Source organism: Xyrauchen texanus, chromosome 18, assembly GCF_025860055.1.
Source record: "Xyrauchen texanus isolate HMW12.3.18 chromosome 18, RBS_HiC_50CHRs, whole genome shotgun sequence".
NCBI classification, from domain to species: domain Eukaryota; kingdom Metazoa; phylum Chordata; class Actinopteri; order Cypriniformes; family Catostomidae; genus Xyrauchen; species Xyrauchen texanus.
In genome coordinates this window covers 6832447-6859531 of record NC_068293.1, presented here as the reverse complement: position 1 = coordinate 6859531, position 27085 = coordinate 6832447, and the positions used below count along the sequence as shown (strand labels likewise).

The 27085-nt window shown below is 37.3% G+C and overlaps 1 protein-coding gene across 3 annotated transcripts in view; it reads right to left on the bottom strand.

Moving 5' to 3' along the window:
* The window catches only part of LOC127658759 (plakophilin-4-like), a 129715-nt gene that overhangs the window by 73447 nt on the left and 29183 nt on the right, over positions 1-27085 (bottom strand). For 2 of the 3 annotated variants that reach the window (XM_052148246.1, XM_052148247.1), the window contains exon 1: positions 9782-9855. The exons of the other annotated variant lie outside the window; for it this stretch is intronic. In XM_052148246.1, coding sequence (XP_052004206.1) covers positions 9782-9839 — 58 coding nt within the window. In that variant the 5' untranslated portion in view covers positions 9840-9855. Of the gene's footprint in view, positions 1-9781; positions 9856-27085 lie in introns of those variants that run through there. 3 annotated transcript variants of the gene reach the window in all.

Below are 27085 nucleotides of genomic sequence, written 5' to 3'. Positions count from 1 at the left end.
TCCACAATTTCTTTTCTGAGGTCTTGGCTGATTTCTTTTGATTTTTCCCATGATGTCAAGCAAAGAGACACTGAGTTGTAAGGTTAGGCCTTAAATACATCCACAGGTACACCTCCAATTCAATACACCTCCTATCAGGAGCTAATTGGCTAATTGGCTTGACATCATTTATAGAATTTTCCAAGCTGCTTAAAGGCACAGTGTATGTAAACTTGTGACCCACTGGATTTGTGATATAGTCAATTAAATGTGAAACAATCTGTCTGTAAACAACTGTTGGAAAAATTACTTCACTACAGTTTTTTATCTAACCATCTAGTGCATTGTTTCCACTAAACGCATTGTTTTGGAAAAAAAGGAAAGATTTGGAATTATTATTTTATTGATCAAGCGTGGGAAAAAAAAACAATACGATGCCCCTTTTTGATTTAATAATACAAGGCCTGTTTGAATTGATTTACCAAATGAGCAAGAGATTAAGGAATGGCACAGAATAATCACAAAAGAAACTTCATTATGCCACCACACATACATTTATTACAAATAATCCAACGACACTATTACAAAGCTTCACAAAGGAAAACATAAGAATAAACAGTAGTGAATAGATGAACAGATATAGTTTAAGATTAACCGTGTTTGATGCTGAAATGTAATTACCTTTCCGAAAACATAGTTTAGATGAATAGTGATCCGGGGAGCAGCACTAATATTTTCAGCGCTGCTTTAAAACGATACAGGAAACTCGTGAATATTCATGTATGCTCTGCCCAATGCAACTGAAAATCTCAGAACACCGGACAGCTACCGAAGCAGCACATAAAAAAAGACAGTGGTCTAAAAAATGTATAATTTCTTCGACATCACATTGTATGTAATGTATGTAATTTGAAAGCGAAGCGGGCAAGATCTTGCTGATGAGTCGGCTGTCATCACTGCCGCTATCGCCACTGAAAAAGAGATCCTTATGGCAGTGTTTCCCAACCTTTTTTTCTGCCAAGGCCACACTTTTTACAACTAAAAAAATCCTACAGCACACCACTATCCCACATAGGCTATCCATTATCACTATTTTTCCTTTTCAAGAACTTGACCATGTTTTCTGTCCATCTTAGTAGCATGTGTGAGGTTGCAAGAGCGCTAAATGGGATATAATTCAAGTTTTATTTAAATTTGCCTTTTATCATTAGAAAAGAAAGTAAAAGCTAACAGGGAATTGTTAAGGAGTGACTGTTAAAATACATGCTTTAAAGGTAACTAAACAAGTGCTCCACAGGATGCTGGACCTGCTGAAGTTGTGTGAGGTTGGTTTATAAAAACTTTTAATGAGATATCTGCATATTTGCAAATGGTATATAATACAAGTTTTATATATATATATATATATATATATATATATATATATATATATATATATATATATATATATATATATATGAATTTTATAACTAGAAAAGAAAGGTAAAAGTGACAGGGAACTGTTGAGGAGAGAGAGAGAGAATGAAACAGGCGAGCACTTTAACATTATGAGCTCAAATTTGTCTGCCGCTCTGATATGCGGACCATTTAAATGACACTGTGTTGCACACCGGTCTATTATTGTAGTAACAAGAAAATGAACCCTGAATGGCCGTTTACTTGTCTCAGTTGCTTAACATGCAAGCATGCGATTCTCGGAGCCCTCAAGAAACAAATCGGCCAAAGGGGAAAGTTTCTTGTATAAAAAAAGTCAGAATATCGGCCGATTTACTGGCGTCGCCGATATATCGGTCGACCACTAGTTACTGTTATGACTAGAGTCCTCATCTAATGTGAGTGCTCATTATTTTATACATGTTTCAAAATTACAATTAATTTCTTAAAGGGGTCATGACATGAGAAACCAAATTTGCCTTGATCTTTTGGTATATAAGAGGTCTTTGTATCATTAAAACGTCCTGCAAGTTTAATATTTTAAGACGTCCTCCCCATTCTAAACGAATCATTTATTTAATCAAGCTCAAAATACAGCTCGTTCTGGATTCATGGTTAGAAGTGACGTGTCGGTTAGAAGTGACGTAACAGCGTTTGCATATGACCGCCTCCAGCACAAGATAACTACGCTTTAAGCGCAAGACAACTACGCTCATTTCAGTATCGCCGTGCGCCTCACAAGTGTTCAGTCGATGGACAGCGAGCTCTGACAGAGACTACTTGTGCACAGGAAAATTACGATGCCACACAGATGTGCTGTTCCTGGCTGTGGTCAAACAAAACCTCTGAATAAACTGCCGAAAGATCCAGACGTCAGGGAAAAATGGATGCAGTTTATTTTTTGCGGACGTTCCAGTCACGGCAGTGTTAACTTAAGCATTTGTTCTGTACATTTTAAGGATGACTGTTTTGAGAACAAATCTCAATATGATGCTGGCTTTGCTAGAAAACTGTTGCTCAAAGATAAGTCCGTGCCGACTATTCTGGGAACAACGACGACGCAAACTGTAAGTAATCTATTTTAAACTTTAAACTACTTTTTAAAGCGCAATTTCATTCATTATGAATAATCACAGTGTTTTTACTTAGTTTACTTGCATATTGTTCTGGCTGGGGGCATCAATAATTGATACATAGGCACTGACGTTAGCCAATCATAACAGTGGGCGTTAACACTGAAGTCTTAAATGGAAAACGCCCCCAAAACAGACTGTTTGAATCAGAGGATGAGAAACAGGGTGGGAAAAGGTCATAAATCACTAGATTTTAAAAGTTTTTCTTAAAAAAAAATATATTAATACTATAATTGCACCTAAGGGAACATAATAATACAATAAAAAAAACCATGTCATGACCCCTTTAAGGAGTAAAACTTATTTAATGGGGAGTGCACCTTTAAACATGATGTTCAGAGCAGTTATTTTAGTACAGAACATGTAACTGTGCTTCTAATGTGCATGTTTCTCATATATGTGTCTCTACATGTTGATATCAAACACATTTAAGAATTTAGTGAAGTTCTTGTGCATGTACAGGCATTCGCTTTTTAAAATTTTCTGATGGTGAGGTTATTTCCCTTAAATTTGCATGCAACCGGCAAAATTAAAACTCTTTTTTTTATAATGCGGCGCTCCGCTGCTGGTTACCACGAGCCCAATGTCTGAATGTTTTTGAAGTGGAAAAATCTTAAAACAGTTTGGACATTCTTACAGCTGTCTTGAGCATTGTCCCGTTTAAAACGAATAGACCAAAATACATCTTTTACAATAACAAAATTGATACACAATCTTGCAGTTAATTCTTGATAAAGAATTACAAGAGTGGCTTGCGCCCATTTTCACACTTATTTGTACTATTTGCAAAGGGGAAAAAGAAAAGAAAGAAGCTGAAAATATTAACCCTCTGGGGTCTGAGGGTGTTTTGGGCCCTGGAGAAGTTTTGACTTGACATTTGTGCTTTTTTCAGTTGCTTAAAAACATATTAATCGCTGAAGTCTGATAACACTGTATTCAGCACAATCTGGGCTACAATAATATCTGAGTTTATGTGTGGTTTTTGAAAAAACTTAAATTTTAAGTCACTGAAATAAGGTCACATAACACATACTAAACATTTGTCCAAAAGACTTTTGAGAACTGGATCTTGTAGCCTAGAGTTTTTGCTACAACATTATGTGAAAACCATCCTGATCACTCGTTCATACAAAACAATATAGTCATTTAACTTTTGTAAGACAATTTTAGTGTTGAAAAGTAATATGCGAGCAGGCGTGAACTATCACGAATATTTATGTGATTCACACCTGAGGACGCAAAGACCCCTCCCCTGGGCCTATCAATGAGGAATGTAACAAAGAGAATGAATGTGAGGAGACTTAATGATCAAAATCAAGTTTTAAGTTAAAAGAAGTAATCTGACTATATATTTTCTTTACATAAAGACTTCATTTTAGACCTACACTACCGTTAAAAGAAGTCTCTTCTGCTCTCTAATGATGTCTTACACTTATCTGTATACCCAAAAATGACGGAGTATTTTAAGTTGTTTCTGCTGTAATGACGAAAATATCCAGCAGGACGTGCCGGCGCATCCGTCGACCCCAGAAGGATAAAGACAGCGGGTAGGGAGATGTGGGTGATGTGGGTTTTCTTTTATTTTATGATAATGTTTTGTCTCCTGCTTCTCAATACCTTGCTCTATTCTTGTAGTCTCTCTACAGTATTTCATTTGTTTTGGCTCATAATGGTCTCCAGCTTGTCGGGACAGTGTGCACACCTGATGACAAGACATCTAGATATCTAGCTGGTTTTAAAACTGTCGTAACGTCTGTGACTAATCTCGGCATGTCACAGGAGGGCGCACAATACAAGACTGTTCGTCTTAAGATCTGAGACTTCTCGTCGCACACCAGTTACTGACTCAAAACATCGAGCTTGAGTCGTGTAGTGTCCACTAGTGCCTGATTGATTTATCGGTTGGCCGATATTATTGTTTATTATTAATAAACTATCACACCATAATTTTCCCTTTTCAGAATAACATTAACCTAGTCCCTGACAACCATATCACTCATGTCTGTTAGTCAGCTATAGTTTGTCAACGCAGTCAGTAATGTAGCAGATTGAAAGGTAAACATCAGAGCATCTTTTTACAGCTCATCAGACAACGGTGCAGTGGTGGATTGTGTCTGCTGAGTGTTCATTTAATGCTACGCTGTTACCTAGTTGGTGAGACGCACTGCTAGTCCATCTTTTACTCTCCGGGACAACAAAACATCCAGTCAACGTTCCAGTCATTTCATTTATAAAATGTAATATTTAAAAGTCTGTTTTTCTATTAAGAAACTTTTAAGAAAGTTTTGCAGAACTTGAATAGCAGTATACTGTGTAACACCACTACCGCTGTTTATCTCTTGACTTGGCAGCAGCGAACCATGAGTTATTGTTTGGGACTGTTTTGTTATACATTAACAGCGAAATATTGCTGATAATGTTTTGATTATACAGAAAACTGTACTTTATTACAATTTAGAGGTACTTGTACTTAACTTGAGTATTACTATGGCATGTTCTATTATTTTACAATTCCACTCCATGACATTTCAGAGGGAAATATTGTACTTTTCCCCAAATTCATTAATTTTTTTTAATAGCTCTAGTTACTAGTTAATTTTCAGATTTATCAATATTGTATATGTAAATCTCTACATTTAAAAAATACCCATCTTAAAAATTCCCAGCTTAAATAAAACTTTCTTTCCTCTATCACTTACAGATAGCTGAAAAGTGACTGAAAAATGAACTATATCGGCTACCATATTGGTAAACTGTGAATTTCCCCCCTCTAATATCGGAATCGGTCTCAAAAATCCAATATCGGTCGGGACTCTAGTGTCCACTATGCTTATTTGACCTGCTCCTGCCGGCTGCACTGTGTCAACATTGACACACACACAAAGACATGAGTGATGAGTGATTCAAGACGCCCCACCCACACACACAACACACACACCTGAGGGCAACGCTCCAAAGGTCATAGAGTGTAAAATCCTACTAGAATAATGACTACAAACTTAAGACCAGACCTCTCGAAATCCGATCAGCTTATTTCAATTCCTGTGCACAAAGTTAACTGTTTCGGTTCTGATTCCTCTGAAAGATTCCAGTTCCTTGATGGTTCTATAAACGATTCTTTAAATATTTTGGAGGAAGAACTTTTTGGAAATAAGAAATGTAATTCTTATTGGATTTACTGCCCTCAGCAGCCTGCTGCCACATTATGAGATAATTTGATATTTTTCACATGTACTTTCACATAAGAGTCATTTGTTTGGGAATCACACTAAAGACCGATTCCATTTCTGATTCCTGAACTAACAGCAAGTTTGCCAGAACTTTAGATTTTGTTTGTGAGGGATGACTGTCTATAACAGCAACCAGATTACAAAGAATTTTAAAGTCCTTCACAGAAACCTTCAGAGAACGCGTCCCCACAGGCCCACCATGCTTAACTGCCTCTCTCAAATAGCATATCGACTCTGCCGTAATAAAAGTGATATTTGTGGTTGGCTGTTGCCTTTTCAGCCCTCACCAAGCAAGTCGATGCCATTTTCCAACTTCAATAAAGGTATAAAGTCAATGCTGAGGAGAATTATAATGTAAAGTCTGAGGATTCAGAAGAAAAGAACACAATATATCCAGAGAACAGCGCGACCACAAGAACAGAAATTGAAAGCAGCAAGCAGTAAACACACACACACACACACACACACACTGACGTTTGGCAACTGCTTAGTCAAGGCAATTCAAAGTAATTACCCCAAAGGCCGTCATTAACTCTTTTGATCCACAAACCCTGAAAACTCCAACAGAAGCTCAAACAGCAGAGACAAACCAATCGTAATTTCCTTAAAAAATTCCTATGAACCTCTTTTAGAGCCACGGGATGGCCAAGGAATGATACGTGGGTGAGGATAAGGGTTAATGTGTCTGGACTGCATGCTGAATGTACGATATGGGGCATTAATTAGCCTTTGCAAACGTTTGACTTTCTGCAGGACTGAATGAGGAAAGTATTAGTGTAGGAGACACAGCTGAAAACATTTGACTTTGTGTAAGACACACCCAGAGGCTTTGGAACGGATCCCAGCTCCAAATGTTCCAGCTTACATCAGACACAACATGCACAAGCCAAACACAAGCTAACATGTACCCAAACAGGTCAACACACACAAAATGACAATAAACTACAGAGCCAGAGTGTTGAATCACTAAGCAGCTGTACTTCACACCTTTCCATGAACTCGGAGAAGGAATGTGTATTTTGTAGGGCCGGGTATTGATACAGATTTCCTGATTCAATTGGATTCTGATTAGGACTGCACAATATATCTCATTTATTGAAATATCACAAATGTACATATTGCAATATGCATATCGCAAGGGCTTATGATAACACACTGGGTGCGCGTTTGTCACTTGTTGTGAGTGCAAGCAGTGTGCATAGGTGTGCCGACTCAAATGTAGGGAGTGTCACAAATTGTGCATATGTTGCTGTAACTGATGCTCTCCTGTGCTTTCATTCTGTGTTGTGTGTATACAAACTCAAACGTGACTTGTTTATTGAACGCTGTCATCTGTGTGGCTATATCAATTGATGGGTTTTAATGAATGGATTACCTCTCGGTCTCAAATTAAGTGCGGACTAATAACAAGTGCGTTATGAACTTTTCAACAAGAATCCAATACCAATGGAGAAAAATTCAGTAAATCAAAATCATATCTTCTCTCATTCAACACCTCAACGACACATCCACAGCACCCCAGTGGACTTAACTGTAAGTGCAAATTTGGTGAGAGACTGTGGAAAAGTACAGTATCACTGTTCTGTGTTAATGCCCTAAGTTTGGCCATGATATATATTTAAATGTAATGAGAGCAAATATGATGTACAAAAAATTTGTAGAAATGAACACTTATTTTACATAATATTTACTTAAAATTCACTGAAAAATACTTAAAGGAATGTTCCGGGTTCAATACAAGTTAAGCTCAATACACAGCATTTGTGGCATAATGTTGAATAACCCAAAAACTATTTTGTTTGGTCTCGCAATTAGCAAAAAAAGAATTGCAAAACATTGCAAATGACACTGAGTTTCTTACAATGGAAGTGAATGGGGCCAATCTGTAAACGCTAATATATTCACTTTTTCAAAATTATAGCCACAAGACATAAACAATTTATCTTATTTTTGGGGGATAAAATCACCTACTAAACAATCTGTGTAATGTTAAACCCAATATCACACCTTCGTTGTGATGAAAACAACACCCTGTAATCCCAGCATAATGTATAATTTTGCACAGAAAAGGTTAGCTAGTGATGTTTTCACACTAAAATAGGGCCCTATGATTTTCATTGTTGTAGAAAACAGGAATCCCAGAATAAAGTCATAACATAAAAATTAACTAGGCCTATAATGCGGTATGTCACAGAATATGACATATTTTGGATAAAATGAATGTATAAATGCACAATTAGGGGGGCCTGGGTAGCTCAGCGAGTACTGACACTGACTACCACTCCTGGAGTCGCGAGTTTGAATCCAGGACGTACTGAGTAGGGCTGGGTATCATGTTCGAAACATTTTAGGCACCGACCGAATTGCCTCTAAACAATTGAGTATCGAAAAATGTCTTGTCGTTCTGTACCAAATTTCGATACCTAAGGAGTTAATCTCTTCAACGTCAGTAATAAGTATGTAGCATGCTAGATGTGCCCAAATCTAAAAGTGCTGGTGATTGGCTGTGTTTAGGCATCAAGGAAAAACACTAGTATCAGAAAATAGTTTGAGTTCCAGGACTAAGAAAGAATGTTATAAGTAACATTGCTTCTACATTACAGAGAAATAATAATAAACCGTAATAATGAGCCTTTAAAATATACATTTTACAAGCGCACGCACGAAGCGAGCCGCAGCAACACCGGCAAAAGCGGTAATGATCCTGAATGTGTCGGAAAAACCAGCAAGAGACTGTCTGAACATTTTGGTCATTTATAGAGAGAAATGCATATTCGGGTTGAGCAAACAGACGATGATCTCGGGATCAATGATGGTCACAGAGTGATTTCAAATAGCTGATGACTTTGACCATGTCATGAAGATATTTGGCTTGTTTTCCCATGTATTAAATTATTATTATTAGACTATTATTATCAAATTAATATTACAAATAATTTGTCCGTAGACACAAAGACATGCGTTTGAAGGAACACTTTATTATATTATTAAGTACAGATGACAGAAAAGCTTCTATGCGCATGTAATGGCGTGCTGATACAGAGGCGTGCAGTCTCGTGGAAACACGCATCTCAGGATCTCACACTTTGTTTCTACCATCCGATTTTTTTATTTTTTACGAGTGCTGCAAATGACTTCAGACATGTCAGTTCAGGAGGTACTTTGATTTCAGTTTACTTTATTTCCACAGAGCAGTTTATTGTGAACACAACTCTGCAGGCCTGTAAAATAATACAAACTATATAAAATAATACAAAAAACCATGATTTATATTTCAGTGATTAAGATGCGCAGATTGATGGTCTCAGACACGGAAGCAACTGAGATTTGTCCTCCGCCACCCAGATTGAGACGAGTCACTACGCCACCACGAGCACTTAGAGCGCATTGGGAATTTGGCATTCAAAATTGGGGAGAAAAAGGGAAAAAATAAAATAAAATACATAAATAAATGCACAATTAATCAAATTAAAATCACGATATGTCCTAGTGTGATGATTAAACTGTAAAAAGCTGAGATTTAATTAAATAAATAGTCTATACTGTCTGCATGAGCTGCATGCTTCAACAGTAAGTGAATGTGAGAACTCGCTGCTTAAACATTAACCACATCATTAACATCATGTTTGTATAAATGCCAAAGAGCAGAGCACTTTATTCACTGAGATTCAATATAGAAGCTGCTCACTTGATAAAAAATAATGCAATGGTATGTTGAAAAGTAATTGTTCTGTTTTCATTTGATTAGACAGGATTTTTTTAAGCTCAAATGTAATTAAACTTTAAAACCCATAATTCAGAGAAAATAAAACGGAAAACACAAATTTGGGCTGTCATAAATCATAAATAATAACCTAACCAATCAAAATATTAAAAATGCAATGTTTTGAACTTAAATAAGTTAAAAGTCACACAATTATGTCACTTTAATTTACTCATGGCCATCCATAACCACCAGCAACTCTTTCTTACATTACGCCTCACTATGAACTGAGCATATCTTACCCTGAGCTGCACTCTCTCGGGCCAGCTTTGACAGCAGCAGTGATGACAACAGCCTCATCTGAACACATGAAACAGTCTTCTGTCTGTGAGCACAGACTATCACACATAGACTCTGAGCTCTGGTGGGCCGGGCCTGGACTCACCTCACACAGGAAACAGCGTCACTGAGTACATAAAGGAGTGTTCTACACTCATATCCTCATGAAATTACACCCACACTACTTAATAAAGCTGCGGCCAATCAAAGATGTCACTAACTAATAAACTTGCCACAATGGCCTCAATCTCAGCATTACGCAATATGATATCACCTCAACAGAGCTAATTTAGACGAGAGACGTCTTGACTTCGATTATTGTTGAGTAACAGAATACAGCGAATACAGACTTGATTCAAACATCACACTGGCTTTTTACTTCCTTTATGCGGATACAAGTTTTGACAAAGTACAATGTTTTATTTGCTCTTCATCATGACTAATAGGGAAAGTACAGAGATTTCAGTCAGTGTAGAGCTTTTTTTCTTTTCTTGATTTGAATCAATCACATCGCTAACATCAGCGGAAGACAGATTATCAATCTCAAAATTTGATGTAATGCCATTTCAGATTCCTGAAATTTCTCTCATGAGCCAGTTCTTTTGAATCTATAGCACACTACATACGATGTGACCAGTGTAGTCTGATTCCCAAACAAATGACTCTTGTGAGTCGGTTCTTTTGAATCTAAGGCATGCTACATACAATGTGACAAGTGTAGTTTGATTTCTGAATAAATGACTTTGATTAGCCAGTTCTTTTGAATCTACAATGTGAAAGACATGGTAACCAGAGTAGTCATTCATAGTGTTTGTTATTATCAAATCTGTGTATGTATTAGGCCAGTGGTTCTCATGTTTTTCAGGTCACGCCCTTCATTGAAACAAGAAAAACTTTTGTATTAATTCACATCTTTACCCATTTGAAACTGCTGTGCATGTGAGAACTTTGTTTACAAGTGCAGCAAACCGGACACCGCTTTGGACTGTCGAGAGTTGCGTTCGCAGGATGCGCTGAGCTGCCAGGTGAATGTTTAAACAAGGCAGAGGAACATAAATTGCACACAATGGTGTGAACTGCGAGCCACTGGATTAGGCATGCACCGTTATATCAGCAAGGCTGATTAACTGGCGATTATTTGCTCATAGGAGGGTCATTTGTAAAGAAAACTTTTGCTTTCAAGACCACTGTAACTCTCTAGTGTTATAAATAGGGCTGTTGATTTTACATGTTAATTTAGTGCAATTAAGTAAAAAAAATATATATATATAAATAAATAATCGTACAATTAGTCATGCCCTCTGTCTGTACGTAAATTCCGTAATAAGGAATTTCCTACCGATGGAGCAATTCAGGCTTGAAGCATCACCTTCATGTTTTTGCGAGTTGCAGTCACCAGGAGGAAGTCAGCACAACTAACTGTATAGGAAACAAACAACACTAACCAAATGCAGGAGCACAAAATGAGGATGAGTTCTTGTGTGCAAATACAGCTGGACGGAGCAGCTGAATTCATCAAGAGGGGTTTTTCAATGATTCAAACTATGTTTGAACTAGGGCTTCTGAGGATTAGTTGCTGTTATCAACAACATCAACAATACAAAATAGTTTATTTAACTCAACATGAGATAATTTGAAACCCTAAGGATGGCGCACGAGAGCAGCACTTAAGCATGCGCTTGATTAAGAAGAGGCAAACAACAGCTCACAGTCCAGATGAACTAAAAACTCTCCAAACAGCTGAAGGTGATATAGATCGCAAAGTATGAGGGAATTACAATGCAAAAATACAAAATAAATAAATACAGAAGCTGTGTGTCATGAAATGTATCCATACCTGGCGATTATATAGATTATAATATGATGGCATAGTGAATCATAATATATGGTGTGTATTATATCATGAAGAAAATCAGCAATTCGAGCTCTATTAAGAGAGAGTTTGCTTTTTGTGAGTTAAAGATGAATCAAACTCAAGCAAGCAAAAAGGTGTAGTTTTAGCCTATTATACAATGCAAAAAAAAATTTGTTTTCCAAAATAAATATCTAAAACTCCTTACGTACATTTATTTTAGCAGCTATATTGCAGAAGACATTTTTTTTTATCTAAGAATGTTGTATATAATATTACAAATACAAATATTTAAAAATCCTTTAAAAAAAGATGCATTCACCTGAGAAGCAGCATATATAAGATATTTGGAGAGGTTTTGACTATTTTATTCATATGAAATTACGCACTTGCATTCCAATTTACATCTTGATGTACTCCTTCCTCATGATCACGCAGTTTTCACGAGCTGAATGGGAGCGCTTTGCTTCGGTCAGGTTGCGCGGATGATTAACAACCTACATTCAGTGTTTCATTAGTTTATTTTTGCTTTCAGAACCACACATGTTGTATTAAAGAAAACACCACTGTTAATCCTTGATATTTCCATCCCAGCATACAGGCACACCATCCTTAAACTATGGTCAAAATCCAAATTACCATTTACATTCAAAATATAAATACACAGCCATTGACCAGAAAAATAAAAAAATGGCACTCCATGTCAAAAAGGTTGCTGACTGCTAGCCTAAAACAATATTTGCTGAGAAAACCCCAAATATATATAGTTTTTTTTCAGCAAATATTGATATATGTGATTAATTCGCATTATGTAATTAACTCGACAAATTTTTTAATCAATTGATAGTTTATAGTATGAAAAGTTGCTGGCCAGGAGATTTCTAGAGACTGAGAAATGTCACTCCGTCTACATGTGGAATGAATTCAGCTCTCATCAGCCACTTATCTGATTTCATATATGTGCTTTCAATATGTGTCTGCTGTTTAATGTGAGTGCTGTTACGTGACACAGAAATGAATGTAATGAAAAATGACATGCGCTGGATCTGCATGACAATCAACCCAATATTTAGGAACTTCGCAGGCACAATGGATAAGTCATCCAGTGAATCACAATGCCTGCTCAGCACGTCTGAATACATCATCACTGTCTTTCATTAAAGCGTGAGATGTGCCGAGCGCTTCACAAAAATCAATTGCTCTTGTATGAGCAGTATTAGAATAGCGTGGGTTATTTAATAGAGGATGACTTCATGGATCCGTTCCAAACCCTCGTGAGGTTTCTTGCTGTCTATCTAGTTTACATAAATAATGTCTATATCCTATAAGCAAAAGTGACTAAATCGAAACTCTCTTCATGGGGAGCAACTCTGTTAGGGGGCTTTCATACTTGGTTCGATTGCCTGTTCCGAACCCGAGTTCGATTGCTCCCCCCTCCCCCCTGCCCCCGATGGACTGTGTTCACATTATATATTTGTATCCGAACCATGGTACGCTTAGCGTCATCAAGCTGCAGCTGGTGCGTAATCGTGTTGCTTGATAACCGCGAAATGAAAAGGCGTCAAAATTCAATGAATAGACTTGCTCGGTTCACATTTGTTCTTCTTTTTTTTAACCTTTGGTTTTGTTTTCAACATCAAGATACAGAAACATACTGAAATCATTCAAAAGACAGCGGGCTGTCCTCCGAAGACAATTTTTGCGAAGGCAAGCAGAAATCATCTCTCTGCTTGCAGTGCGTGTGCGTCAATCCCGCTTTTCGTCAAGGTAAGTGTATACACACACGCACGAAAGTAAACTCTTTCCGCTCATTTTGAAAGTGACGCGTGTGAGACTGACGACCACATTATACGTCATCAATAGCGGTTCACTTCCGCGGTTTGGTTCAATTGCGTTCATATCAGCAGCGAACCGTACTGGAGTTCACATGAACCGTACCCCAGACCACCTTTTTAAGCGGACTCGAGTACGGTTCGCGGGTGCACACCCGAGTTCGGAAGACAGCGTTCACATCATCCAAACGAACCGAACTCTGACGTCATTCGAACCGGGGTGCGCACCAAAAGTGCTAGTGCGAAAGCCCCCTTAATGTAAGCGTATTAGAGACTAATGCTCACAGTTGATTCCAAATAGTTCCAAAAGAACTTGATGCAATAGTAGGTACATATACGTATAACAGGGCCTCACAATTAATCAAATAAATAATCGAGATTACGATTAGGCCTACAGCTGTCACAATTAAGTAGTTGTGAAACGTGTCAATTATAGCAGTTGTACATGTAAGTCTACCAATGTGTGTTAAATGTAATTCTATTTAACTTGTGTTTGTGCAATGGTTAAACAATGTAAACAATCACAGGCAGTTGATTTTCGAAACTATCAATCATTAAGTAGATATAAGTTAAACATAATTACATGTTAAATATTCATGTTGGTTTTGAGTTGGTTCCCTAGAGAAAAGGAAAAAATAAAAAAGTTTTAATATAGTACCAGAATACAGGACAATTATGACAAGCAATCGACGATGATGATCTACAGTTGATAAATTACTGCTCATACAGTTTTTATTAGCTTAGATGGGAGCGCACACATTTCAAAATAGAAGTCCCCAGTGTATAGTTAAAAGTTCTGTGTTATGCACTATATCTCATTTTTGCCTAGTTATTATTGGGGTTTTTGACACATGTATTCTCTATGACTGTGCCCATCACAGTAAGGACTTTCGATTCATCGATTATCAGCCTTTTCCACCAGGCAAAATCCAATGTCAGTCAGCCTCCAATTTAAATGTAAATTTTATTCATCAAAATTAATTGCAAAAATAAACATAGCTAACATAAATTTTAGATGGAAGTATTTTTCATTGAAAAAATGTATTTATATTCATCATTTTCAGCTTTGTCCACCAACTTGGATTCATTTTATTCCACTGACATCATCGCAATTCATTGTAGGATTGCCTTATCGGTGAAGGACACATGCAATGCTGCCTAAAGGTGCGTTCACAATAACAAGGATTAAAACTTGAAGGTTGAAGGGTCTCTCTAGGCATTCCTACTAGATTGACTGCCGTCTCCAAGTGTATCAGGCAACAGATCATGTGATCTTCACCATCGTCACTCCCATTGGTAGTCACCACACTGCATCACTGCTCTTTTGCATAAAGTTGAACTCTGCTCAACTTTGTTTAATCGCCGTTGCTTGTGTCACCTCAAATCATCAACTGTCATTACAAAAGACTTGCTTTGTCAAAGCAAAACGATTCTAAACAATTCCAATGATGCTGTCTAGGTGGACAACTCACAAGGTCATCACTTCTGCTAAGAAGCTACTGGTTTAAAACAAGCAGAATCATGAAACGTATGTGTGCTGATGAGCAGTGTGTCAAACATAAGTTAATGTCACGTCATAAAAAACTGCTGATCATTTCAGGTCTAAGCACCATAACTGGTAATCTAGTAATCAGAAGGATGCTGGTTCAAGCCCCACAGCCACCACCATTGTGGTGGTGGCAACTCCAGGTTGCTCCGGGGATTGTCCCTGTAATAAGGGCTCTGTAAGTCGCTTTGGATAAAAGCGTCTGCCAAATGCATAAATGTAAATGTAACCCCCACCAGAAATATTCTTCTAAAAATCTTCATTTGTGTTCTTCTGAAGAAAGAAAGTCACACATCTGGGATGACATGAGGGTGAGTAAATGATGAGAGAATAACAAATTTTGGGTGAACAAACCCTTTAAAAGCATAAATATAAAGCTTTTTTTATCAAAGTGCTTATAATATTATTATTACGTACTATTATATTAAATATTACGTACAAAAATGCATGTAATTTCAGCTGTGGCATCGTCCCCGAATAAATGACTTTTATGACCCAGTTATTTGAATCAAAAGCGTGAAACAAGCTGTAGAGCGGAGGAGGGCAGGGCCGGGCTGGACCAACGCATGCCCAGTCCCCAATCAGCCTGATGGGGGCGCGCGAGGGATAAAGGCAGCCGGTGACAACAGTTCGGGGGAGAGAGAGAATTACAGGCAGCTGCTCTGTGTGTTTATGTTTGTGTGTTTTTGGTTTAAGTTCTCATTAAACCTATTATATATATTGTCAAGCCGGTTCTCGCCTCCTCATTTCCCTTATACCCACTTACACAAGCCATGACTAGTGTAGTCCTATCCTCGACCAAATTACCCTTTTGAGCTGGTTCTTTTGAATCTACAGTGTGAAACATACAATTTGACCAGTGTAGCCTGATTCATGAACTAATGACTTTAATGAGCAGGTTATTTTCTATTCATTTCAAGAATAAAATGTTTTCGTTAATTTCATATGTGAATGCATACTACAGGTTGAGACATAAAAACAAGTTTCAAAACATTCACAACATAGATTAAAAGTTGATAAAAGATCGAAAAAACAACTGAAATGAAAAAAGGAATGAAAAATGGAATTAAAAGAATCATATATGGAACCAGAATTGTTTAAAATTGAAAAGAGTAATCGGAATCAGAAACTGGAATTGTTAAATTTTATATGATTCTCATCCCTTGTTATGCTTGAGTAACGAGGCAGACGAGGAGATGCGGATCCAAACGCAGTTTGAACTTTATTTCATGAACCAAACAGGAAAACACAAAGGAACAACCCACGATGGGGAAATGAAACATAAAATAGCGAATTAAACACGAGGTAAGCAACAGGGGACTCGAGGAGGAAACACACACCAGGTTGACATCAAACGACGATCGACAAAGACTGAACAAAGACACGGGGTATAAATACACAAACAAGGGAAAAAGGGGCCAATGAACGAACAGAACTCAAACAAGATAATAAGGTGATTAACAGAGGCAAACGGCAAACTAATGAGGGCAGGTGAAAACAATGACAGGGAACACGAACGCTAACAGAGGACTATGGAGTTACATAAGGGACTAAAGTGAAAACTAAGAAGTGCAAAAGTGACAAGATGGAAAACAAGAGGGCAACAGTGAAACAAGACAGGGTAACCATAACATCCCTATTCCTGCAAGAAGAGTTTTCTCCATGTAAACTAGGGATGTGCTGAACAACTCATTTCACTGATGTTTAAATGGACTAGTTGACTAGTCTAAAAAGAAACCAACCTTCAGAAAACAGTCAAAAATTGTGTTGAATTGACCCATTTAAAATACTTTATCTTTTTCAAAATCTGCGACGTGCTTGCCTGCATTATGAACATTAAATATAGAACATGAATATTTAATAAACATATTTAACAGACATATTTATTGAAAATAGTGCAGGACCAATAGCACAACCAATAGCTTACTTAACATATTAAACAGTCAGGACATTGTTGAAAATAATTAACAGGTAGGCTTAAGCCAAATCTACAAGAGTTAAAAAATGTGCTGAAAAGTTGCACGTATTTCACAATGTGCAGTTTGTGCATTAGCCATTGATCTATGACAGCTGTTCGGTAAAGAACGTTAAACAATAACAGTTCCATATATTTTTTGATGAGCACGTCGACATCCTGCACTTGAAAATGAACATACAAGCATGCACAGATGTTAAGAAGACTGAAATGTGAAAATATCCATTGGGACTTTCAAACGTTTGGAAATCTGATTCCCGCACCATCACCGAAGTGTTTTCATAACTACTTTGCTGAGTTTGCTTGTCTAGTGAGAGGACATTTTCCTGCATGTGCCACGAGTGAGAGAGGGAAGAAGCATGCACAGCCTGAGGTGAAATGATCCTTTGTATCTGCTCCAGATATCCTCTTTTAAAAGAACATTTGTGTTATTAATTATTTTAAAACGTGTAATATTAATATGATAGTAATTTAAGCACAGATTCTGTAAAAATATAAAGCCAAACGTAAATGTGTAAAAACGATGATCAGTTTAATGGAGGGAAATATTAACCGACTAGTAATTCCAGTGTTAACTAGCAGCATCAGAACCATTTATTCAACTAGTCTTGCACATCCCTAATGCCTTTCTGGTATCATTGTGTGTATCATGTGTTACAGGCCAGTAAGCGGTGCTTTCACACTAGTCTCAAAATAACATATAATGTGTAAGTGCCTATACTTTTGAATTATTATTTATTTCTGTGTTAAAGTGCTGTTGAGAGAGCTTGACCCTGAAACATTCCTTGAAATCTTCAAGTGTTTTCAGCAGAAAGAGTGGAATGATGAGGAAAGAGAATGTTGTTGTTGTAGATGGAGTTTCCTCTCTCAGCGTGTTCTGCATTAACAGTGATTTTTACACACTCATGCCACTGATATACGCTCAAAAACACCATTGTTCAACTGAATAAAGACTCTGATAGCAGCATTGTGCTGCCAGAATTTGGGCCAACAACTGCCCACTGAGACAGGAAGGGGGTTCTTTTTTATTATTATATGAAGTAGGGGTACATTTCAATCTGAAATCAATGGTGCCACAATGGACACTTTGCACACTTCTGTGTTTGCAAAGTGGAAGTTATCTAAAGTGGGTAAACACAACTATAGCCAGTGCTGAGGTGTACATGTTTTCACAGTCCTTAAAATGTTTGCCGGCATTTACGTTTGGAGATGTTGACCGCATCGTACAAATGAATCCATCAAGGCATAAAATTGTATTTCGAGGGTAATCTGCATGAATACAAAGGTAAGCTGATAAAAATGAATTATTATTAAGAGGTTGTGTGTTTAAATCAGTGGGCACACATTTTTTATTAAAGGATCAATCTACAAATCGGTTTCCATAAATTGCAAAAAGAGGGTACAGTTAACACATCTGTGAGTAGTATTTTGTGAAACTAATACTTGATGTGAAGGATTGGAAAGGCCCATGTCCTTCTCCATCCAACTTCTAACCCTGTCAAAGACGTGCTCTCGTGTTGGTTGTGATGTGTGATCATTCCATTGAAACCGTGACGGTACAGCACAGATTTCAAAGCATTTCACAATTCCACCAGTGAGCGACTGCTGTTAGTCCTCATCTTGAAAATGCTGTCCACAGACAAAAGTCCTTTCTCATTTAATAACAAAGTTCTTCTTCACGTTTAATTGCCTGAACCCACCGAGCGCATACAAAGTTCAGCAGGAATTCATGGAAATACAAATAAAGAAATTTTCTATTAGAATTTGTGCAAATTAGAACACTGTTGTGGCACTGGTAATTACTTTTCTTCTAAATTGACACCATACCCAACTGATTTGTCGGCACTGCGCACATTTTTTCCCATTGAAAAGCCCACTTGACAGTAAAGCATTGATTTAGAAATTTTGTATATTTGCTGTGGGAATGAGTTAGAAATGATTTCATGGTTTCCTTTCATCAGGATCTTACTGTTTCAAATACAGTCATCTGAAGACAAACAAATACTTTTTTATTTTTTTATTAATGTTTTTTTACAATCGGAGAGATGGCAGTTAGATGGACTAATTATGTAATTTTTCACAAGAACAACACATACAGAAACGAAATGGTATTCCCTCACTCCCCTGACATATTAAACTATGTTGATAAAATATTTAGTATGAATACACCGCATTTCTCCCAACATACCATATTTAATGCAGTTCATGGTAAATATTTATAATATCTTTGATGTGTGGATTGAAAGCCTTACAGTCTGTTCAAGATACAGATTTCTCCTTTATTCCATTTCAATGCTGTTTAGAATGTTGGGGCCATTTAATACGATTTGAAACTAGTTTAATTACTGACATATTATGGGCGTTTATAGAAGTTTTAAACAAATAATCAATGTTGAATCTGCGCATATGAGAGCTCAAGACCAGTCCACGTGTAAACACATGTGCTCTGCGCTGATCTGTCCCTTGAACCGTGTTGACTGATCTAGGTAGAGCTGTTACGTTTCGCTTTTGGAACATTTGCTGTTTGATTTTTCTCATACGCAACAAAAAATGACAGCGCATAATCAGAGGGTCTGCAAACTTTGTAGTCGCAACACCGCGACCTCTTGCAAATTTTGATCGCACTGTTAGGGAAAATTGTAACAACATGCAACCATTTAGTTGCAGTCTGGAGCCCTGGCACTAGAGGTGGACTGATGTTGTTTTTTTCCGATACGATAACTAAAGTGTTGTAAAATAAAATTCATAAACTTTACAACATTTTCACAAAGGCTACCCTCAAATTACGTGTAATGTTAATGTTATTTTTTAAATATAATAAATAATACAATCATTAAAAAATCTTGAGTGGATTTATATAAACTTTGTGGTTGCGTAAACTTTTGAAAGATCCTCAGAGTTGAGGATGAGGCACTTACTAGAAAGTTAACTAGATTTCCACCAACACAATTGAATATTTTCCAATGTTTTCTGAGCTATATATGTGAAATTATATTATTTTGTACTTTGGACAGAAATTTTTATAAAAAAATCTATACGCATTTCCAGTAATTTCTTCTGTGTTTTCTGCACTGTGTTACAACCAGTCATTCACTATTACTTCTGCTCATTTAAAGGGTTGCAACACACCCTGTGCAGCACAGTTGAGTTCTCGCCAAATTTCAAAAGATGCAGCCCAAGTGGGCGTGATCAGCAGTGGACTGAGGGGAGAAGGGGGAGGAAAATCAACAACTGTCTGATTCAAGTCACTCAATTTTATTTCACTAATGCAGTTAACAGCATCAAAGATTCTCACAATTACTTGTAACATACATTATACACTGTTTGGTAAGCTCACAATACATCTCACACTGGTAATTTATATCTGTAATTTAATACGCAAATAAATGCCAAGCCATGTACTGTAATGTGCAAACTTTTTTTAAACTCTAAATCATGAATAATATATCGAGAACACCCGTGACGCAGAAGTGCTGAAATTCAATGGAAAGCTAAATGAAAGCATGTAGAATCACGTCCTGTGATGTTGATCTGATGTTCATTACAAACCCAGAAGACGAAAACAGCACAAAGAATTTCCTAAATAAACCCATATACTCTTGAAATTAAAAATAATGAATGTTGACATTCTCTGTGTGCAAGACATATACTGTATAATTGTTAAGATCTCAAAAAATGTGTAGAAGTGTATCATGACCCTTTAAAGGAAATATAGGTTCAATACAAGTAAGGGCTAGGTATTGATACAGATTTCCTGATTGAATTCGATTCAGATTCATAAGCTCTCGATTTGATTTGATTCATATGGGTTTATTTCAGTTATAATGTCCCTTTTCTTAGATATAATATATAATATTATATAAATATAATAAAATACATTTTCTCTCAGCTAATGCTGTTTATTACACAGGGGACATTTTAACTAGGTACATTAGAAAAACATACATTTTACTAATTATTGACTAATTAATAATTACTTTTTCATCATTTTGGCCACATTTTGGCTTTTAAAAAATTAACAAATACATGTATTCAATCAATAAATAAGATATTATATTTCATATACTATTTTTGTTTCATATTTATTGTTAAATTGCATAATTTGTACTATTTACTAGGGATGCACCGATACCACTTTTTCTCTTCCAATCCGATATCAGAAATCTCAGTATCGGCCGATACCGATCCTGATCCGATACCAGTGTTGTTTTTTTGCATAATCAGTTTAGAATATCTTTACATTATTGTGTGGAACTAATTGGGTGTGCTCTTTAATATGTAAAGAAACACAAACCTCTAACTACACATTATTTCAATATAAATGTATAGCTTAAGAAACACTTTATTACTAACTAGTATACTGGATAATGTAGCAGCAAAATTAACAGTAATTCCAGTCTTCAAGTCTTCGGTAAAAAAAAAAGTATTTTTTTTTCAACTTGTATCTGGACTTTAAAGGGTAACTAAACCCTAAACCAACTTTTTTTAGTTAATGATCTGTAAGAATGGGGCTTTATTAGTACTGGTCATTGATTCAAGTAATTTTTTTGACATTTGTGTATAAAGTGTTTTAATTCTACAATATATGGTGTAAAAGCGTCTGAGTGCTGCCCTCTTCAGGTTGAACGGTGGCTACTGCAGTTGAATTTTCCTATTGGCTGTTTGCGGTACTTCGTGACGTAAGCAGGTTCCAGCTCATCACGCCCTTGGTACGAGCTACCACGCCCATGGCAGTATAAAAACCATCTCGTTTCGTCAAAACCACTGTAGCGAGTCAGGAGTTGGAATTGCGAGTATTGAAAGCGATCAGGATAGAGTATTTTAGCATCTATTTAGCATAGCATTTATATAGTTATTTAGATTATTTCGTGTAGCCTAGGTAGTTAATTAGCATATTTGTTAGTGTAGTATTGTTAGAAGCATAGTTAGTTAGTAGCATAGTATTGCGTCAGTTAGGATAGCTTCAAGTTAGCGTAGATTATCTGTATTTAGTACAGTGGTCAGGATGGTACGTAGGTGTAATGTTGCTGGTTGCAACAGCACTGCTGGACTGTATTGCTTTCCAGCAGACTTGGAAATTAGGCGCCAGGGGTTGCACGTCCTTGTTCTGGAAGACCGCGAGTTCCCGCCTAGAGCTGGAGGAGTGTGCAAACTGCATTTTACGAGGGATTGCTTCTCCAACGCAATGGAGGTGGAAATGGGCTTCTCCAAACAGCTCGCGCTGAAAAGCGACGCAGTGCCAAACGCTGCTCCTCCTGCATGGACTCCACCACCTCAGCGGCGTCTTGAGGTGAGTGATCATATATATTTGAATCACAATTTATGGTTAGGCTAAAGTTAATCCTCTGGGGTAGACAAACGCGCGTTCGCGATGCGGGAGTGTTAAATGTATTGCACCCTTATACATTGTATTACGGTATTGACTACCTGTATAGTTTTATTTGGAGGTATACGGTTTTGTACATGATGACGTTACGCTTTACGTCACATTCTTCTAAGTTGAGAGAACAGCTAACTGATGTTATGTTCAAGTGAAGCTTGCTAAATAAAAATCCTGCTAAAAGGATAAACATCACTGAACAGCGTTTCGTTTGTTTTTCCTGCACGCGAGTGAAGGTGAATGCGCACTCGGATGCTCAACAGGGAGTTAAAACCGCAGTTTGAGCCAGCGGCTCGAATTGATATGGCTCCGGCCCTGTGTCCACAGACAATTCACCCTCCTCCACTTCAGGTGAAGGTGGGGGAGAAAGGTCCTCGACTTCAAAAGACCGCTCCGTGGCAAAGCTACTTGCGTCACTCCAGTCACTCGTCATTTTAGAGTCTGACAGCAGCTGTCAATTAAACTGTCACTACGGGTCTCAGGTGCCCCCCACTCAGCCCCGCCCTCGATTCGTCACCTCTATCCCCGCTGGGGTCTGCCCACTTTTCGAGCATTTTTCAAATATTGCTAGTGGGTGGAGTCAGACTCTGAGCAGGGGTTTAGTTACACTTTAAATGATTCAGATCTCTTTTTGTTCAATTTAGTTGTAAGAAATCAGTTCACTTTTATATACAGTTATTTTTTGGAACCGATTCAACTTAAATATTATTATAATTTGTAAACAAATTCTAATAATAATAATATATTTTTAAACCCTCACGCTTTTATTTTGACATTCTGAGCTCTCCAGGAAATCCTGTATGTGTCTGTTTGTAGGCAAGTTCACAGTAGTTTAATTTGCTTCTTATTCAAATTCTGGTCAAATGCACCTCCGGTGCCGTTCTAAATAAATATTAGCCTATTTATAATAAATATAAATATAAATAAATATAATTTTTTACTTATAAGTAAACCAAACTTTTGAGCATCTACATCTGAGATGTTGTTCTTGTGTAGCGCTCAAATATTGCGCACCGCGTGTAGGCTAAAAATAGCTGCGAGTGTATGTGTGTAAACAGAGCAGCACTATTCACTGATGCGTTGGAGCTGTGCGTGCATTTGATATATTTGCTTATTAAACACAGCCTTTTGTGATCGTGCACGAGTCATATGAACTACTTTAATGTTTTTTTTATGTCTTTTTTATGTCTTTTTTGGAGCTTGACAGTAACGAACATGACTAATACAGTATTGGATTTGGATCGAGCTCATCGGACCTGAGGGCATCCCTACTATTTATAAGTATTTACATTGATTTGTTGAACACGTGCTAAAACCGGTACTGTCTCTTTAATAAAAACTCGAATGGCTTTACCTCATCTGTGTGATGCATGATTAGAATTAAATGCTTTTTTTGTAGTTGTTTCTGATCAACAACTGACTGTAAAGTACAAAAAGGGTTTTAAAAGAGACTCTTTTCAATGACAAATATGTTGCGCGGATCTCGTCCTTGGACTAACGGAACAACTTTTACTCTCAACTTGCTGTGAAAGGTTAATTGGAAAAAATATATTAAATATTTTTAATCACCCCAATTCAAGTTAAGCTCAGTCGACAGCATTTGTGGCACAATATTGATAACCACAACAACAACAACAAAAAAAACCGAATTTGACTCATCATTCCTTTTCTTTAAAAAAAAGGAAACAGTGAAACACTTACAATGGAAGTGAATGTGGCCAATGTTTTGAGGGTTTAAAGGCAGAAATGTAAAGCAAATCATTTTATAAAAGCACTTACCGTAATTTCCGGACTATTGAGCGCACCTGAATATAAGCCGCACCCACTGATTTTTAAATAACAAGTTAACTTTACTCAGGCTTTAACGAAACACGGTGTGGCAGCGGGGATGTAGTCAAGCGCCCGTCCGGGAGAGAAAAGTAGTAAGGGTGCTTACACCTGAGATAAATTATGTCTAACACCGGTGTCTAATTTCAGTAAGCATGGGGAGAGCGGCATAAAAAGGCAGCAGCCACAGAGCTGAGAAAGTGACACACGTCAGTCTAGTGTTGGCGCATAGAAGAATTGAGAAACTTTATAAAATTGATTGTAAACATTGCTGTGGCCATTAAAAGCCTTACCTGGAACATCAAGTGCCCTGCTGAAAACTGTCACACTGGTGCCCGTGTGACAGTTTTCCCAAGAAGGACATGTGAAGCAGGGCACTTGAAATTAGACACCAGTGTTAGACATAATTTAGCGCAGGTGTAAGCGCCCTTACAGCTTTTCTCTCACGAACAGGCGCTTGACCACGCCCCCGCTGCCACACACGGCTTGTAATAAAATATTTGCAGTAAATAGTAGCCTACCAAGAAAGTCATTGGTCACTATCTTCCTCCTCTTGTGCACATGAAACCACTGAAGTCATCTCCTTCAGTGTCGGAGTTGAATAGCCTCAGATTTAGTTGTCTTTTTGCACCGAGTCAATTCCTCACGCTGCTGTTTCCAACGTCTTATCATCGACTCATTAAGACCAAGCTCCCGTGCAGCAGCCAGATCAATCGTCTTCAACTTGAAAGCAGCATCATATTCGTTTCTCCATGTCTTTGCCATGGTGAGGTTGACAAAAGTACTACCGTAATCAGAATGATGGGAAGTTTGAGCGCGCGAGATTTAATCTAAACAGTAAACAAAAAAAGTTGTTTTGACCTTAACCTGTTCGGCAATTTCATTGGTCTAATGGAAGCTTCAAGCCGCCAAAAAACTGAGCGCGTCACAGAATGTTTTTTTTTATTTTTTTTTAATAAAATTTGAAAGCGGGAAAAATCCATATATTAGCCGCGTCATTGTATAAGCCGCGAGGTTCAAAGCGTGGGAAAAAAGTTGCGGCTTATAGTCCGGAAATTACGGTACATGAATTCTTCTGTTTAAACTTTGAGCTGTAAATTGTTTTTACGGTCGGTTTAGGGTTTTTAAGTTGTCATTGCAACAAAGTTGTCAAATTTAATTTAACTTTACACAGATAAGGTTATTAAGTCTTGTGGCTATACTGTTGAAACAGTGTGTATTTTAATGTTTACAGATTGGCCCCATTCACTTCCATTGTAAGTGCCTCACTGGAACCCAGATTTTAATCTTTTCTTTTTTTTTAAAGGTCAATGTTTTTGTTTGTTAAACAGGTCTCTTCCTGTACAAAAGCTAGATAATACTTCATTTATTCATGACTTTCCGTCCTACACATGTTCAAGCACTCAGCCTTTCAAAGTATACTACTTTGAGTCAACAGCATGTGCACTACAACTCATACTCTTTAGTACAGTCAATGGCAGACGCAAGCACTGACAACATCACAGACAAGGAATGTGCGCGAGTCTAGAAAAAACTGGGCAGTATGCTACACAGCACGTACTGTGTTGCTGATGAAATATGCATCATGCGCACTGTGCGCGAGATGTACTGTCTGCGGAAAACCAAAGACTACTTTCTTTGCCAGAATAAGCTGCAATGTGGACCAGAATAGTCAAAAGTATTGCTATAAAATAAACATCACACAGTCGATGAATGGAATGTGGGCACTCCACGGGTTAAGACTAATAAAAGCTGTTTCTGATGAATCCAGCATGTAAAACTACACAAAGTTAGCTTAGTTCATGTTCAATGTTTAGAAAAGAATGGGATGGAAAGAGATTCATTTCACCTAGTTTTCCAAAGTGCTGGAGAGACTGAGATCCTTAAAGAACATTTATTGAAATTTTTTATTTGTATTTTATTAAAGATTGTGCCATCTTATTGATGCTGTCCTAATGACAAATGTCTCACGCTCTGTCCCAGGATGACCCATGAGCCTGTCACAACACATCAACGTTTTCAGTGCCGCATAGGATCACCGTCATCACTGACCTTAACCCCAAGCTATAGAGCCCTCTTATCATAACATTTACTCATGCCTAACAGATCTGCCCAACAGGTTTACTCTAAGACTCCAATTCTAAATATACCAAACCAAATATTTCAAAATAGTTCCATATTTGTCCAAACCACAGAACATACTAACATGAAAGCAAGTGAATTCAAAACCTTTACCAGTGCAAGCTCGATTTCACATGAAACTTACAACAGTTAGCTAGTCCTTGAATTTCATTAGCAAAGTGGTGTTCAGAGAGTGCTGATATTTAAAATACAAAACTGACACAAAATGTATGAAGGGAAATTTGTTTGCCACTAAAAGTCAATCAGGTGATATTCCTGATTGTGCGGATTCCTTTCAGATGACTGTATTTCGGCCAGAGAATTTCCTGTGCAAAAGTAAATGTGACCAAGACTTAACAGCACTGGGACGCTTCACTATTACAGTAATATACTGTATTACACACTTAGTCTGTGTCCGCGGCTTTTCATATAATGGTGATCATTTTTATTCATCGTTCATTTGCTTTTGATCGTTCATTGACCATTTCTGCAGATTACATTTTTATGACAGAAGAACGTATTTTATGTTATGAGTGAGTCACTGAATCGTCGACTCAACTTTATAAAAAACATAGAGTTGTTCACAACCAAAACAATGGAAGTGAACGAGAACAATTTGATACTTAAAGGGGTTATTTAACCCAAAAATGAAAATTCTCACCCTAAAATCATTTACTCACCCTCATTATATCTCAGATGTGTATGACTTTCTTTCTTCACCAGAACACATTTGA